Raw genomic sequence first — 17,756 nt, forward strand, 5'->3', positions numbered from 1 at the left:
CTATCTGGTTATTCTGTAATGCAGTTTAAACTCAGACAACTTCCCTGCTGGTAGACTCCTAGTCCCAGGGTCTTATTTTCCAGCAGTTAATGATGCTAACCTCTTCTTGTCCAGCGCTGATATTTTCTTTCTGTCTTCTTCTTCCAGGGCTTTATGGAGTGGTCCAAAGCTCCACAGCAAACAACCATCGTGTTGGTAGTGTGTGTGCTGTTCCTGTTCTTGGTTTTAACTGGGATGCCCATGATGCTCCACATTTAACTGTCACGGTAGCTACTGTATGGAAACTTAAGCCCCGTGTCCCATTAAAGAACTGTCCTCCTGGCTAGAAACCAGGAATGGGTACTGATCATTACAAAATGCCTTTCAAGCATCCATGGAGATGAGTCTATTATTATTTTTAATTTGTTTATTTTAAAGATTTAGTTTTAATTATGTATGTGTGTCTCTGTGTGTGTGTATGTGCTATTGTGAGTGCAGTGCCTGCAGAGGCCAGCAGAGGGAGTCTGATCCCTGCAGCTGGAGTTGTAGGCAGTTGTGAGTTGCCTGACATGGGTGCTGGGAGCAGAACTCTGGTTCTCTGCAAGAGCAGTAAGCACCCTTGACTGCTGAGCTGTCTCTCCAGCTTCATGAGTTAATTTTTAGTATGAGTTTTTTTTCCATTACTGAAATTCATTTAAATAAATGTATCATTGAAGGAATACATCATTGATTGTAAAAACACATATTATTTTGTATACTGCTGAGAATTTTCCTTATTGCTGAGAAAGAGAAATGTGTATTAATTGTAAGACATTATGAATAAGAAGACATCTCTTCAGAGAAGGTGAAAAATGTGCAACTTAGGGTCAATGTTGAACCATCTTCCATCTTCTAAAAATATTATATTACAGTTTAATGTTTTGCTTACATGTGTGTCTGTGTATCGAGTGTGTGCCTGGTGCCTGTGGAGTTCAGAAGAGGATGTTGGATCCCTTAAAACTGGAGTTATAGATGGTTTTGAACTACAGTGTGGGTGCTGGGAATTGAACCTGGGTCCTTTGGAAGAGCAGCCAGTGATCTTAGCGCTGAACATCTCTCCAGCCTCAGCATCGTAGCATCTTCAGTATGTATAGTCCTTCCATATGCTGCCTTCTTTTTCTTGCTGTTTTATGTAAGGACTCTTGCCTCTGTCTTCACGTGTTCATTTGGTGCTATTTTTGTGAAGTTTTGGTCTCATGGTTTAAGCTTGCATCACTGAGAGAGCTGGGTAACTTTTTACACTTTTTAATGCTTTTGAATAATTTCCGTAGCGTGAGAAATATCAGGTCTTTGATGGTTTAAGAGAATTTGCTGTGGCTGGAGAGATGGCTCAGTGGCGTAGAGTGAGTTTCACTCTTGCGATTTGCTTCTAACACACACATCCGACAGCTCACAACTGCCTGTAACTCCAGCTCCAGGGGATCAGACGCCCTCTTCTGGCCTCTGGGAGCATGACACTCATGTGCACATACTCATATTCCTCTCCTCATACATATAATTAAAAAATAAATCTTTAAATTTTTTAAAGAATTCACCAGTAATTAGTTCTGAGATTTGTGAGGGGGGAAATCTCAGGCAATGTTTAGATAAAGGTGTGAGTAATCATAACTCATTTATTAGTCATTACTATGATAATTCTATATTGGTAGCTTGTGAATAGTTTCTTACTTTGTGGATTCATTTTGATGATTTATAATAGTCTTTTATTCTCTAGAGAGTTCTTCATTCTGTATACCTTTTGAGATTATAGGCTTAATTATGAACACTATTTTTATAATTAAACAAAAAGGTTCTCTGCATTTTTTTCCTGTCACTGTTCTCCTTTTGTCTCTAGAGGTTACTTGTTACTTGGTTTTAACCACACACTTACCTGGTTCTTCTTATTTTTCCAAAGATCTGGTGTTTGGCTTTATTTACATCCCTTCTTTAATTTGTTATTTAATTTTTACATGTTAAATTATAAAATACATATAGTGTTTAGTTCTACCTTTATTTCTTGTGTCACATTTTAAGCTGAATACTTAAATTCTCTCTGTACTTGCAATAATAACATATTTAATAATAGAAGCATCCTTTTGGATATAACCTTGGCCACGTTTTTGACATTATCTAATCGACATCCTTGCTTGTTGTGACAAGTGTGTTAGTTTGCTTTCTGTTTAACGACACTTTTGTGGGGGTGGATGGGAGGGGCCGGGAAGACGGCTCAGGGGGCAAGCGCGCTTGCTCTGAAAACGCGAGAGGACCTGAGTTTGAATGCCCAGGGTCCGTGTAATACGCAGCTGTCTGTGTTGAAGCCTCAGCGTTAGTGGCATCTGGTGGAGACAATGGCCAGAGCTCTCCGGCCAACCAACTTAGCCAACAAAGCAAGTTTCCAGTTCAGCGAGAGACCCTGCCTCAAGGGGGAAGGTGGATAGCAGTGGGAGAAGGCAGCCCATGTTCTGTCCTGATTTCCACAAGCACATGCGTGGGTGGGCACCTGCACACTCCCATGCGTGCAACCAACCCACCTACACATCCCCCCCACGCAAAAGGGAAAAGTTGTCTAATTTTTATGCTGTGCTAATGTAAACTGTAATGTAGTTGCTTCTAATACAATGTGCAAAGCTTCAGCTATGGCCGAGGATATGCCCAGCCTTTGTAACTGTTCCACGGATAATTAAGAGGAACATTAGCTCTTTGTAGAATAGAGAACCATGTGTGTCTGTCAACTCCGACTCTTCGGCCACGCTCCCCAGATTCACCTGTTACGTGACTTTGGACTGCTGCATCCATTATTTTGATTTGCCAGTATATTTTCATAATATTTACTTTTTATGTACTCCCTAGCTGTCTAATTCAATACAAACAAATCCAGAACTGTTATAATTTGCCTAATAAATTTCAATTGTAAAACACCAGGCAGACAAGGCATATAATAATCACTCAATAAATGCCAGTTAAAACCTGATTCTGACTCTTCTATTACACATAAAATGATTGCCTTTATCTAATTTGATAATCTGGAAGTTTCCTTGTCAATTGTAAATTGGTATGAATGCCCTCTTTTTCAAATCCTCTGTGGGTGTACGCACAGAATATATCCACTGCACCATTTTGCTTTAAAAGGATTTTCTTGCCGGGCGTTGGTGGCACACGCCTTTAATCCCAGCACTTGGGAGGCAGAGGCAGGCGGATCTCTGTGAGTTCGAGGCCAGCCTGGACTACCAAGCGAGTTCCAGGACAGCCTCCAAAGCCACAGAGAAACCCTGTCTCGAAAAACCAAAAAAAAAAAAAAAAAAGGATTTTCTTTTCTTTTTTTTTTTTTAGATGTACTTATTTTATTTTGTGTGTTGTGTTTTCCCTGGTGCCCACAGAGGCCAGAAGAGGGTGTTGGAGTCCCTGGAACTGGAGTTACGGATAATTGTGACCAAACCCAGGTCCTCTGCAAGGGCAGCCATGTCTCGAGCACCCAGAGTGTTCGTATTTTTATTTACGTGCGCACGCGCATATGCGCAGGTGCGTACCTGCTTGTCTGTGTGTGCTACACGGTATGTGATACCCACGGAGGTCAGAAAGGGAGCCGGATACGCGGGGACCGAAGTAACCGGGGCCGGTGAGCCACACGATGCAGCTCCCGGGAGCTGGACCTGGGTCCTCTGCAACATCAGCACGTGGTCTTTACCGCTGAGCCATCTCTCCAGCACCGTGTGAAAGTGTTTCCAAACGCCTCCCTGGGGTTGCTACAGAAATGATCAGGAGTACTTATGAGACGATCTCTCCCCTTTCGCCTCTCTCAGGGTAACTGTACCCAACAGATGCTTAAAAGAATGTAGACGTCTACTTTTATGTAGTTGGGGTTTTATTAGCTAGAAACGAGAGACAATTCAAATACGTGATTTTTTTTGTTATATATATGAATGCATTAATTTTTAATTAACATGATTTATATGTCGTAGTGATTAATATATTAACTGTATTATACAATTAGTATGCAGTATAATACATCATATCATATAAGTGTAGAATTAATATGAAATTGATATATAATTTATTTACAGTTAATATATTATATATTGACAGGTTACATGTTAATATGTTAAATTTATCAGTGTATTGATAAACATGTTACGAGAGCACATTTATTATGGGTCCGTGTTACACTAAAACCCGAGGTGGAATTGCTGTTAGATTTGGCTCAATCCAGGGACCCAAAGTGTTAACAGGGTGTTTCCTCTTCTTTTCATTCACTGGCACTTCTGCAGCTTCTGAGACTGTCAGCCCTCTCCCAGCTGCAGTCTTAGGGGGTTGGCCACCTCTTCCGGTGGTCGCATCGTCCAGGTGGCAGCCCCTCCTCAGCTGGTTTACCTCCCCAAACTCTCAATCACGTTTTCGAAGAATTCACACACCCATGAAGTGTATATTGGTAATATCCATTCCCATTCCTTCTTCCTTCCAGCTTGCCCCACCCCCACGACATATTCCCCATCATCTTCCCCACTTTGTGTCTTTGAAAAAGAACCTACGAGGGGCTGGAGAGATGGCCCAGCGGTTAAGAGCACTGGCTGCTCTTCCAGAGGTCCTGGGTTCAATTCCCAGTACCCACAAGGCAGCTCAAGACTGTGACTCCAGTTCCAGGGGTTCCAACAACCTCACACAGACACATACACGTGCAAAACACCAACGCATGTAAAATAAAAATAAGTAAAAAACAAAAAACTAAACAACAACAACAAACCCCACTGAGCCGGGCAGTGGTGGCACACGCCTTTAATCCCAGCACTTGGGAGGCAGTGGCAGACGGATCTCTGAGTTCGAGGCCAGCCTGTCCTCCAAGTCACACAACCCCACCTGCCTCTGCCTCTGCCTGGGATTAAAGGCAAGCAGCACCACACCTAGGCCATGCTGGAAGTTTTAGCTGGTTTGATCCTGTGCAGGTTATAACCACAGCTGCTGTGAGTTCAAGGCTGAGAGCAGCACAAATCCGTCCTTTCTGAGAGCCGGGAGGAGGAGGTGTTTCAAGGTTCTTGAAACAATCTAATTAAATGTATCTGATTTTCTCTTCTGGTATGCGAGCTGCAACTGCCCCTCTCGCCACGAGATGGCACTGTTTAATAAGGGACAAGGAAACAAGGCTTGCCATTCAAAATTAAATTTAATGGGGAAAAAATAAGTACAACATAAACGGAACCCGAAGATGCTTTAAAATTTTTTTTAGATGAAACGCTTGAGCACAGTGGTTAAAATTTATTTTCTAAGCGTAATAAAATAGCCCAGCCGTTAACCTTTATCTTTCTAATGATTTTAAGTATTTTAGAATATTTTTGATGGGGCCCGGTGATGTTTTCCACAGTGAAGGCAACGCGTCACGTTCCCACGCACAGTGCACAAGGTTACAGTTTATCCAAATCCTGATAGCGTGCTATTCTATTATTTATTCGGGGGGGCCGGCACATGTGTCAGAGGACAACGTGTGGGCGTCAGTTTTCTCCTTCCATCTTGAGGGTGCTGAGAACAGATCTCAGGCTGTTAGGTCTGGCAGCAAACCCCCTTCCCTACGGAGCCTTCTCGCTGACTCTTACCTTTGGGTGACAGGGGTGAACGGGTTACGTGCCAGAATTTCCCGTTTCTTTTGAACAGGAAAAGGTAATTTATGGCCATTTCCCCCCATGGGTGGACGCTATGAGCATCTCTCAAGCCCTGGAACCACAGCGCCCCTTTCTCCCCAACACCGACTTTCTTGTTAGAGGGTCCAGATCCCCAGGGGCCCGGCAGGAGAGGGGAGGGTGCGGTATTCTCCGTTGTAGAGGAGAGAATGGAGGAACGGGTCCGGTTACCCAGGCAACGCTTGCTCAGGATCCGGGAATGAGGAGGGAGCCCGGGCGGCGGGGGAGGGGTGAGCGGCTCAGCGCCTGGCAGGACTCAGAGGCCGTGGTGCGCGCGTCCCTCGGTGTAGCCAGCCGCTTCCCACCTGCGCCCTCACTTGGTCTGTGTTTACAATTTCACGCCTGCTGTCCGCATAGGTTAGGGCAGTAATCCACAAGGTTTATAGCGCCTGGATCCCTGCGAGCAGGTTCCAAGCCCCGTTTATTTTTTCCTTCTAAGAACTCTTGGATTTTTTTGGGGGGGTGGGGTGGGGGGGTGGAGAGGTCACTTCCAGTTTCCCACAGGATGTAATAATGCATGTGTTTGATTTAGGAAGCAGATATGAGACCGCATGATGGAATGGCGGGGGTGGGGGGCGGGGGCGGGGTGAGGTGGGGGTGATCACAACCAAGCCTGTTGACCTGAGTTAGTGGTGGAGGGAGAGAGCTGAGGTCTGTAAGTAGTCCTCTGGTCTCCACGGGCATGCAACATGGGCAACGGCCCCCTCCCCCGATAGATATAGAAAAGTAGATGTGAGAATTCAACTGTCCTTTACTGGGGACTGTATCGGTGGGATTTGCAAGATTGATAAATGCCACATCTATTAATAAGGGCTGTTCTTGAGGTGTTAATTGTTGTCTGCTCAAAGTATCTCGTGCGGCTATATATTAGGTTTGTACTTTTTTTAAGTATGAAAATTTCTCCGTTTCAGCTCATAATACAGAACATAGACATAGATATAAATCAAATAATGCATTGTTGATCATTCGCAGTGATTCTGAGACACACCAATGCGTTTGAGAATTACTGTCCTTGTGGTAATGGGTAGTAGTTTTCCTTTGTCGAAGAATCGAGATGTTAAAAAATTAAAACATTTACTTACTGAGTATGAGCTTGTGCGTGCGTGCGTGCGTGCGTGTGTGTGTGCGTGCGTGCGTGCGTGTGCGTGCGTGCGTGTGTGCGTGCGTGCGTGTGTATGAGAGGGAGCCAGCCACTGCACCGTGTGGAGGGTTAATGACCTGAAAACCTCAGGTGGCTGAGCAGCTCTGGGTAGGGAAGCAGACTTGACTGATGACACCTGTGGGCTGTCAGGTCTCTGAATTTTCTAATAAGAGCACACCTCTTTGAGTGGCATCTTCCGCTCTGAGATTGCAGGGTAGCTCCAAGCACCCCGTGCCCCCTGTATGGTCTCCACACCCATGGAGAGGCTCCGCCCTTCAGTTGTCTGGATAAAAAGAACAATTCTGCTTCTGGGCATGTCTGTCTGCTTCTTTTATTTCCACATTGCCTCCATCAACCCTGATCTAACAGTGTGGATCTCTTTTCCCCTCTGTGGGGCCAAATCTAGGTCAACAGACTTGGTGGCAAGCTCTTTTAACCACTGAGCCATCTTGGTGACCCAGAAGGCAGATATTTAACAGTCTTGGTAAATGATGTTAGCTAGTTGTGAAGCTATGTGATTTTTAAAAATTTATTTATTTTTATGTGTATTAGTGTTTTGCCTGCATGTATGTCTGAGTGCGAGGGTGTCAGGTCACCTGGATCCGGGGTTACAGACAGTTGTGTGTCACCATGTGGGTGCTGGGACTTGAACCCAGGTCCTCTGGAAGACCAGCCAGTGCTCTTAACAGCTGAGTCATCTCTCCCAGCTCATGTGATTGTTTTGATGGCTCTAAATGCTCACAGGAATGTAATCCAGGTGTGACATTTCTTTTCCCCCCTTTTATTGAAAACAGATTTTTTTCTTCACATAAAATGTTCTGATTATGGTTTCCCCTCCCTCTACTTTTCCCAGTTCCTTCCCACCTCCTCTCCCTGAATCTGCCCATTTTCAGTCTCTTATTAGAAAACAAACAGGTACCGGGTGGTGGCGCACGCCTTTAATCCCAGCACTTGGGAGGCAGAGGCAGGCGGATCTCTGTGAGTTCCAGGCCAGCCTGGACTACAAAGTGAGTTACAGCGCAGCCAGGGCTACACAGAGAAAACCCGTCTCAAAAAACCAAAAAACCAAACCAAAACCAAAAATAAAACAAACAAACAAACAAAACCCCTCAAAACAGAAAACAAAAAAGGAAAACAAATAGGCTTCTAAGGGATAATAATAAAATATAAAAGAAAAACTGACACATCAGAATAAAGCAAAACAAACAAACAGAAAGAAAAGCCCCCCAAAAGAAGGCACAAGAAACAGAGATCCACTCATTTGCACATTTCAGGAATCCTATAAAAAATGAAACTGAGCAGGGTGGTGGTGGCACACGCCTTTAATCTCAGCACTTAGGAGGCAGAGGCAGGCGGATCTCAAGTGAGGTCAATGTCAGCCTGGACTACAGAATGAGTTCCAGGACAGCCAAGTCTACATAGAGAAACCCTGTCTCTAAAACAAAACAAAACAAAAAGAAAAAGAAATAAAAGAAAAGAAAGCCCTAATATATACATGAAGCACCTGCAGGATAAAAAGAGAAAATATATAAATAAAAATTAATTAGATAAAATCTTTAAAAAGCCCTACAAAGGAACCTCTAAGATGCCTCGAGTTGTTTTTTTCTTGGCCTGAGGACAACACCTACACAACTGATTGAATATGGAGAAGTCAGGCTGTTGCCTACACAGGGCCTTCAACCCTGTGTTCCATGGTCTTTGGGACAGGAAGGAACTCTGCATTCTGTGTAGGAGAAATGTAACACAAACCCTTGGATCTCCAATGGTGTCAAATGTGCTAGGGCAGTGGTGGCCCAGAGCTTGTGGGGGAAACCAGCCAATTACTGATTTGACTAACGGCCCATCCATGCGATGGAACCTGTGGTGATATATTGTTTACGACCTAATAAAGCTTGCCTCGAGATCAGAAAGCAAAGCTAGCCAAGCCACCAGGGAGCTCTAACCTCTACCAAGGCTGAGGGGATCCTGTCCTGAACGTGGCTGGAGACTAATTGCAGATTGAATCCCGAGTGCCTGCTCCTATCTTATATACCTCTCTAGTGCTAGGATTAAAGGCGTGAGCTGTGTTTCTCTTTTAGAATGATTTACTCTCATGTAGCCCTGGGTGGCCTTGAATTTACAGAGCTCAGTCTGCCTCTGTCTGGAGTCCTGGGATTAAAGGTGTGAACCACCACTGCCCAGCTTCTATGGCTGTGGCTAGCTTAGCATTCTGATCTCCAGGCAAGCTTTATTAGATCATAAAAAAAAATCACCACAGGAACCTGTACTCAACACTGCTTGGATGACCAAGAACCTGAGACGAGATAGTCCAGGAACCTAAGATAAAACCAAATAACTGTTCTTAAAAAAAAAGGGGTGGTATTATTAAAGTGACTCCTCATGGGGCTGAAGAGATGGCGCAGAGGTTAAGAGCATTGACTGCTCTTCCAAAGGACCTAGGCTTAATTTCCAGCACCCACAAGGCAGCTCACAATTGTCTGTAATTTCAGTTTCAGGGGACTTGACTCCCATAGTAAAACACCAATGCATGTAAAATAAAACATTTAAAAAGTGATGACATTCGGCTACACTCATAGCTCAATGCCTTGCTCAGCCATCATCAGAGATGCTTTCTCCTGCAGCAGATGAAAATAGAAACCAGACATCACACACACACACACACACACACACACACACACACACACACACACACAGAGGCAGACAGACAGACAGAGACAGAGGGATATACATATATACATACATACATACATACATACATACATACATACATATATATATATATATATATATAGCATCCAGGAAGTAAACAACTCAAAAGTTTCAGGAAGTCCTTGACACTGACCAAATGCCCTAGGCTGCCCTGCTCAAGCATACACAAGCAGTAAGGACAGATTAGAGACACGCTGTGACAATCTGATCTGCACAGAACAGTGATTCTCAACCTGTGGGTTAAGACCTCCTTGGGGTTGAACAACCCCTTCACAGAGGTCATTAAAGACCATTGGAAATATAAGATATTTTCATGATGGTTTATAAAAGGAGTAAAGTTACAGTTATGAAATAGCAACACAAATAATTTAATGATGGGGGTCACTACAACATGAGGAACTGTATTAAAGGGTCACAGCATTAGGAAGGTTGAGAACTGGTGGATGCTCATATCAGGCTGAAGTGCCTCAGAGACACACTTATTTGTCAAGTTGCTGCAAAGGTGTAGAGTGAGTTCCAGAATCCCTGGCCTCATGCACCATCACCCATGCTTGGGTAGGCTTCTGTTGATGCAAGCTGTCTTTGAGTCATTTCTATCCCCGCAAGTAACCTCAGTAAAACTCACAGGTTCACCAAGTTGGTCTTTGGTGGTATCCTTACTTTGATCTGCCATTGATTCTGTCTGGAATGAGTAGATGTTACTTCTTAACACCTCCCCAGGTCTCTCTCTCTCTCTCTCTCTCTCTCTCTCTCTCTCTCTCTCTCTCTCTCTCTCTCTGCCTGTGGATCAGGATGTGGCTCTCTGCTACACTCCAGGGCCACGAGAGCCACCATGCTCCCCCTGTGTTTCCCACCATAATGATACTGTACTAAACCTTTGAAGCTGTAAGCTAGCCCCCAACTAAGTGTCTTCTTTCATAGGAGCTGCCTTAGTCGTAGTGTCTCCTCACTATGGAACAGTGACGGAGACACAGAATAAAGCAGCAAGACTCAATTAGTTTTAATACTAAGGACACATTTATAGGAGAAATGCTTTCATAAATAGTATTGATGTAAGCAGAATTATTGGTTGTCTCGAGACAGGATCCTGTGTGGCCCAGGTTGGCTTTGAACTTCACATGTAGCTGAGAATGACCTTGAACACCTGATTCCTCCTGCCTCCAACTTCCAAGTCCTGTCACGAGAAGAAGCATGCACCACCAGAATATTAGCCTTGCTGCCAAGATTTTAGCCCAAGTCTCCCTCAAACCTTCCTCTCTGTGGTTAGTTCATTTACCTGAAGTCTTACAATGACGCATTTCTGTCAGACATACTCAATTTGGTAAGCTGAGTCTTTTCAAATAGAAACAACCACCATAATACCTGTCACCAGAGACTATTAGGTCCTAGAAATTGGTCTCTTATCTGTGGGCTTCAACTAGACTTTGCACCAACCCTACAGACTTGTAATTTAAGGGCATCTAAAAGCAATGAGTACCACACAGCATTGATCAAAAAAAGATCTAAGACACAAAGGAATTCAAATCAGGGGACCCAAAAGACAAGTCTGCATCCATGCCGCTTTATTTTTGTTTTGAGATAGTCTTTCCATAAGTTACCCTGGCTGGTTTTGAACTCACTCTGTGGGCCAGAGAGATTTCAATTTTTTTGTTTGTTTTTGAGACAGGGTTTCTCTACAGAGCTGTCCTGGAACTTCCTCTGTAGACCAGGTTAGCCTAGAACTCATAGACATCCACCTGCCTCTGCCTCCCTAGTGCTGGAATTAAAGGAGTGCACCACCACAGCCCAACCTGTGATTTTTAACATTGAATCTATTTACAGAAGTTGAATGAAGAAAATGGAATAAATTCATGTAATGTGTGATTATCTAGCCATTAAAAGGAAAGAAATTCTTTTTTATTATTATTTATTTTTAAATTTCAATTTCAATTAGAAACAAGGTTGCTTCACAAGTCAGTTCCAGGTCCCTCTCCATTTCCCTCCCCTCCTCCCGTGCCCTCCCCCCAACATCCCCTCATTTCCCCAGGGAGGGCGAGGCCCTCTATGGGGGTGTCCATAGTCTATCATTTCATCTAGGACGGGGCCTAGACCCTTCCCCAAGAGTCCAGGGTGAGAGTGCATCTCACATTGTTGGATGGGAATCCAAAGTCCATTTGTATACCTGGGATAAATACTGATCTACTACCCAAAGCTCAATAGAATACCTAGGCCTCCTCACTGACACCCTCATTCAGGGGGTCTTGATCAGTCCTATGCTGGATTCCCAGGCTGATGCCTGGGATTCAAGAGTTAACCTTTGTCAGGTCAGCTGTTTCTGGGGGTTAAATCAGCCCAGTCTTAATCCCTTTGGTCATCAGTCCTCCATCTCTGTCACTGGATTTCTTGAGTCCAGCTCAGTGCTTAGCCACGGGAGTCTGCCTCTTCTTCCATCAGCCACTGAATGAAGGTTCTGTTTCCCAAACTCTTTGGCCATGGGATTGTAGGTTGGCACTCCCCAGATCTATGTCTAAAATCCATATATGAGAGAGTACATGCTGTAAAGAGAAGACTTTCCTTGCTAGCTGCTTTGGTTTATCACCCACCAGTCGCCTGGGCTCTGCCGCATTGTAGTCCCCAAAAAACACACAAGACACTGTATTAATTATGAAGCTTTTGGCCTTGCTTGTTTCTTACTGGCTAGCTCTGACTTAAGTATTTACCCCATAATTGTTAATCTAAGTATTTCTCTTACCGGAGAATAGTTCCGGGCTTCCTACCCTATGGCGTTACATCTTGACTCTCTGTGTTTCTCCTACCCAGAGTCCTCTTGGACTCCTAGTCCCACCTATCTTGGTTCCCTATTGGCCCAACAGTGCTTTATTGACATAATCACAGGACTTCCCACATCATCTCCTCTTTTCTGTCTAAACAAAAAGAAAGGTCTTAACTTTAACATCGTCAAATTATATATAAAAGAACAGTTATCAAGTAAGAACACAGTTACAATATTTTAGCAAGATTTCAAGAAAATATCATCCATCCCATCCTTGTGAGTCCAAAGTTCTATATGTAGCTTATATTTTATCATAACTAAGGAAAACTATAATTATAACTATCTGTCTTAACTCCATCAAAGACCGCAGAAGAATAATATATAAACACTAGGATTGACAGAGACATCTTACTGCCTGGACAGTCACCCAAAGTTCCTCTGTAACGTTGAGGCATCCATCTTCAGCCCGTAGGCCACAATGTGTCTGGAACACTTCTCAGCAAAGCAGGAAATTTCAAACTGTCCATCTGCATTTGCAGTCTGTCAGTCATTTTTCTTTGTCCTGCAGAAAGTCTCTTAGACTCTTTCATGAAGCAGGAACCCTGTAAGACTGAGTTCAGCAGTCACTTTCCTGTGGGTCCTGCATGTCCAGAATATACAACAACAGTCAAGCAGTACAGGCAAGAGCAGTTTCTTGCCCAAATGGCTAATCTTGCCATGTTGAAAGCAAACTCCATAACAAGTTTCTTCGATGCCCTTCTTCCTCTCAGGCGTAATTGGTGCTGCCAGGAGCAGACATTTCCCATTGTCAAGAAAAACCCTAAACCATTTTAAATGCCATTTTCTGAAGGTCTTTGAGAGGTTTGAAGACTGTCTATCTATCTCAAATATATTTCTGTATATCTAGAAAACCTAACTTACCTAACTATAAATTCTGACTATTATAAGTAACTATCTGTAATCTGTATTTAATTATGCATTACATTTTAAAAGATCAGTATAAGCACAATACTTAATCAGGAGGAGAAATATACACATCACAAAATTGACCTTGAGTTTGTATCAATAAATGAAAAAACATACCCATACCACAATTCCCCTTTTTACCATTAAAAAGAGATTGGTTGTGATCATTAACCAATTATAAACAATCCCATTTAAATGAAAACAAAGGTTTATAAACAAGATGGGAATTAGGACGTCGCTCATTCCAAACTGCTTCATGCTGGAAGGGGGCGCTGTTCATACCATGGGGATCATGACAAAACTCAGAAACCTGTATAAGTCCTTAGTTTTAGGGTCTGTAAGACTGCATCATCTTAGCTGTTTCAGTTGTTGGAACACTTGGTCCACTGCTTCCGGGGATCTTGGTTCATCAAACCACAGAAGCCTGGAAGGAATCTTCAGCTTTTCATTTTCTGTAGAAACATAAATGAAATCTCCTTTCCCAAGTAACATATCCTTATACTTAAATTTTGAAGTCAAGGCATTTTCAAAAGATATAAGTTGAATTAATTCAGCAGCATTTATAATCAAGTGTACTTTAGCAGTTGTTCCTTCCTGAGCAATCAAAAAACTGAAAAACACAATAGCATACAGTATCCAGACTCTCAGTGTATTTTCCATCTTTACGTGGCTTATTTATTTATCTATTATTACTCTATTTCTTTTATTTTTATTTCTTTTTCGCTGAGACAGGGTTTCTCTTTGGAAATCTGCTTGCCTCTGCCTCTGCAGCAATTCCTACCGGCGCACGCCACCACAGCCTAGCTTCTCTATTTTCCACTATGCCTTTTCGTTTTCTCTCTCAATCTTACGTATATTTTTAAACACACTGTAAACCTTTAGAGGTTTTTCTTCATCCAAGTCTGACTTTACCGTAAATCTTTATGTTTTTCTGGCCTCGTGTCTTATCTGTTAAAACCGTGGCTGTTTAAAACTGCCGTTATTCCAAGATGGTGGGCGTAAGCGTGACTCCAGCTGCCGGCTTGGAGATGTGGTCACTGCCACTTCCAGCTGTACGTACACACCTTTCATTGTTAGCAGAGCCTCTTAAAACAACCTTGCTGGTTTTTTTAATGCTGAGGAAGACTCCCTTAAGCACACCGAGTGAGTCTCTGCTTGTCGCTAGTAAAACGGAGAACAGAGCTCACCTGAGAAAATGCTGCTACCAAAAATCTGTGCTTCTCTCCGTTCTTCTGTTTCTAAAATTCCTTTAAAGCTTTTGTCATTCTGCATGGAAATTCATCATCCCACTCCTGATCACCATTTGTAAAGGGAAGCTTTTTCCTTGAGAGAAGCCTTCCCGCCAGCCTGGTTCCAGAGCCGCATCAGTCCCAAATAAACACACAGGAGGCTATATTAATTATGAAGCTGTTGGCCTTGCCTGTTTCTTACTGGCTAGCTCTGACTTAAGTAATTACCCCATAATTGTTAATCTAAGTATTTCTCTTACCGGAGAATAGTTCTGGGCTTCCTACCCCATGGCGTTACATCTTGACTTTCTGTGTTTCTCCTACCCAGAGTCCTCCTGGACTCCTAGTCCCACCTATCTTGGTTCCCTATTGGCCCAACAGTGCTTTATTGACATAATCACAGGACTTCCCACATCAACATGCCATGAGTCTCTTTTTGTGACTGGGTAACCTCACTCAGGACGGTTTCTTCTAGTGCTATCCATTTGCCTGCAAATCTCAGGATTCCATTGTTTTTTTCCGCTGAATAGTACTCCATTGTGTAAATGTACCACATTTTCTTTATCCACTCTTCAGTTGAGGGGCATCTAGGTTAGTTCCAAGTTCTGGCTATTACAAATAATGCTGCTATGAACATAGTGGAACAGACATCCTTGTTGTATGGATGGGCATCTTTTGGATATATGCCTAAGAGTGGAGTTGCTGGGTCTTGTGGTAGGTTTATTCCCATTTTTCTGAGGAATCTTCATACTGATTTCCAAAGTGGCTGAACAAGTTGACACTCCCACCAGCAATGGAGGAGTGTTCCCCTTTTACCACATCCTCTCCAGCATAAATTGTCGTTGGTGTTTTGATTTTAGCCATTCTGACAGGAGTGAGATGGTATCTCAGAGTTGTTTTGATTTGCATCCTGGATGGCTAAGGATGTTGAGTACTTTCTCAAGTGCCTCTCAGCCATTTTAGACTCCTCTATTGAAAATTCTCTATTTAGTTCTGCAGCCCACTTTTTAACTGGTTCCTTTGGTGTTTTGGGGTCTTGCTGCTTGAGTTCTGTGTAAATTTTGGAGATTAGCCCTCTGTCAGATATGGGGTTAGTGAATATTTTTTCCCCATTCTGTGGGCTGCCTTTTTGTCTTGCTGACTGTGTCCTTTGCCTTACAGAAGCTTCTCAGTTTCAGGAGGTCCCATTTATTAATTGTTGATCTCACTGTCTGTGATACTGGTGTTATGTTCAGGAAGCTGTCTCCTGTACCAATTCACTCAAGGGTACCACCCACTTTCTCTTCTAAGAGGTTCAGTGTGGCTGGATTTATGTTGAGGTCTTTGATCCATTTGGACTTAAGTTTTGTGCATGGCGATAAACATGGATCGATCCGCATTCTTCTACATGCCAGCCTCCAGTTATGCCAGCACCATTTGTTGAAGATGCTTTCTTTGATATATGTTATTATAATACTGGACTTTGATGTCAGAGTGAGCATAATGCATGGACATAAAACATGAACACTGTACAGTTCCTCCTACATGTATGGGTTACCCAAAAGAGCCACATTGCTAGGCACATAGAGGAGAATTACAGTTGCTAGCAGCATGAAGAAGTAGACTAAAGAGTGAATACTGGGTACAAGGTTTCTGTTTTACAGGATGAAAAGCACTGTAGAAACTGGGCAGTGTCAGTGATTCAAACAACACAAATGAGTTTATTGTTAAAACTCCAAGTGTCTAAGTGTTCTGGATCACTGACTTACCCTCTTGCCAATCTGGAAAGAGATCTCAGAACTACAAAAAAATTGCAGTTGTTTGTAAATGGAAGCAGTTTTTCTTTTGTCCTGAACACCAGGTTCCAATCAGTCACACAAAAGCTTATATTAATTACAAAATGCTCATTCTATAGCGCAGACTTATTACTAACTAGCTCTTACAAACTAAACTAAACAATTTGTATTGAGCTGCATTTGCCACATGGCTGGTGGTTTTACCAGAGCATCTTGTTTCTCTGGCATCTGGCTGGAATCTCTTGACTCAAGCCTTCTTCCTCTGTGTCTTTTCAGTTTGGGTTTCCCACTTAGCCTTACTCTGCCTCTCTATAGGCCAAATCAGCCTTATTACTAACCAATGAGAGCAAAACAAAGCCACAGTGACAGAAGGAATATCCCAGAGCAGTTCTTTGAGTGTTGGGAAGGGTATGCTGTGAAAGTTGGAGACACATCTTACTCCAAGAAGCTTGGGACGGGTCACCTGCAAGGTGTGAGGCAGTCAGTCCTCTCGGGGTAGATTAGCTCATTTTCTTCTTGTTGTGAGTGGGCAATTGATGAAAATCAGCTGACAGCTAAGGAAGAGACACCGTCTGTCATGGCGCTAAAGGCGTGGCACCAGGAGTCTGGGTGGCTGATCACATTGCATATGCAGTCAGGAAACATCAAACAGGAAGGGGAGTTGAGCCTTCTTCAAACCTCAAGGCCTGCCCCCCAAATCCACAACCCTCTAGAAATCTGCTGCCAGTTGGGGCAGTACTAGCAGATAGTCTATGTATATTCCCCTAGTCACTTGTATAGCAAATATTGTATGAGGGCTACATAATATTGCTTATGATGCATTGATTGCAAAATATAAGAAAAACAAGCATTTATGTGTTCAATGCAGATGGGATTTGTGGTTTTAATTTTTATTTGTTCTTTGAGATTTTTGTACATGTCTACCATGTATCTTACACACATCCACCCCTCATTTCCCCACCTCCAACTCCCCCTGCTTTCCCAATAACGTCTCCTTTTCAACCCCATGTTCTCTTATAATCTTATAATCTAATCAGTGCTGTCCCTAAGTGCATGGCATAGGATCATCCATGGGCTCAGACAACATTCCAGGGACCACACTATAGGAAAGGGGCTGCCAAGGGCTGGAGAGATGGCTCAGCACTTAAGAGTACTGAACGCTCTTCGCTCTTCCAGAGGATCTGGGTTCAATTCCTGGCACCCACGTTTCAGCTCACAACTGTCTGTAACTGGAGTTCCAGGGGACCCAACACCCATGGCAAAGCACCATTGGGCCTCATGCTGGAATGCCTGACCGGCTTGGTCCTGAGTGGGTGGTCCCAGCTGCTATAACTTCATGTGTGCAACGGGTGTGTCATGTCTGGGGGGACAGCACTCCACAGCACTCCTCCCCATTCTCCAGCTCTCCCATCCTCCTCCTAGAGATGTATCATGAGTGTTACGATGAAGCAAGGGGGGCCTTGAGTGGACCTTGAGTGGGGGAGCCTTGGTGCATTCCATGGCAGGCGAGCGAGCCCGAGG

General features: G+C 43.4%; 1 protein-coding gene across 3 annotated transcripts in view; it reads left to right on the forward strand.

Moving 5' to 3' along the window:
• Smim17 (small integral membrane protein 17) overlaps positions 1-2,968 on the forward strand; it is a 32,835-nt gene extending 29,867 nt beyond the window's left edge. For all 3 annotated transcript variants that reach the window (XM_013124959.3, XM_040734032.1, XM_005085648.4), the window contains one exon: positions 148-2,968. In XM_013124959.3, the coding sequence (XP_012980413.1) occupies positions 148-258 (111 nt within the window). In that variant the 3' untranslated portion in view covers positions 259-2,968. The remainder of the gene's footprint in view (positions 1-147) is intronic.
• Positions 2,969-17,756: the final 14,788 nt, after the last annotated feature.

The sequence above is a fragment of the Mesocricetus auratus genome, unplaced genomic scaffold (genome assembly GCF_017639785.1).
Source record: "Mesocricetus auratus isolate SY011 unplaced genomic scaffold, BCM_Maur_2.0 Super-Scaffold_100037, whole genome shotgun sequence".
Lineage (NCBI taxonomy): Eukaryota > Metazoa > Chordata > Mammalia > Rodentia > Cricetidae > Mesocricetus > Mesocricetus auratus.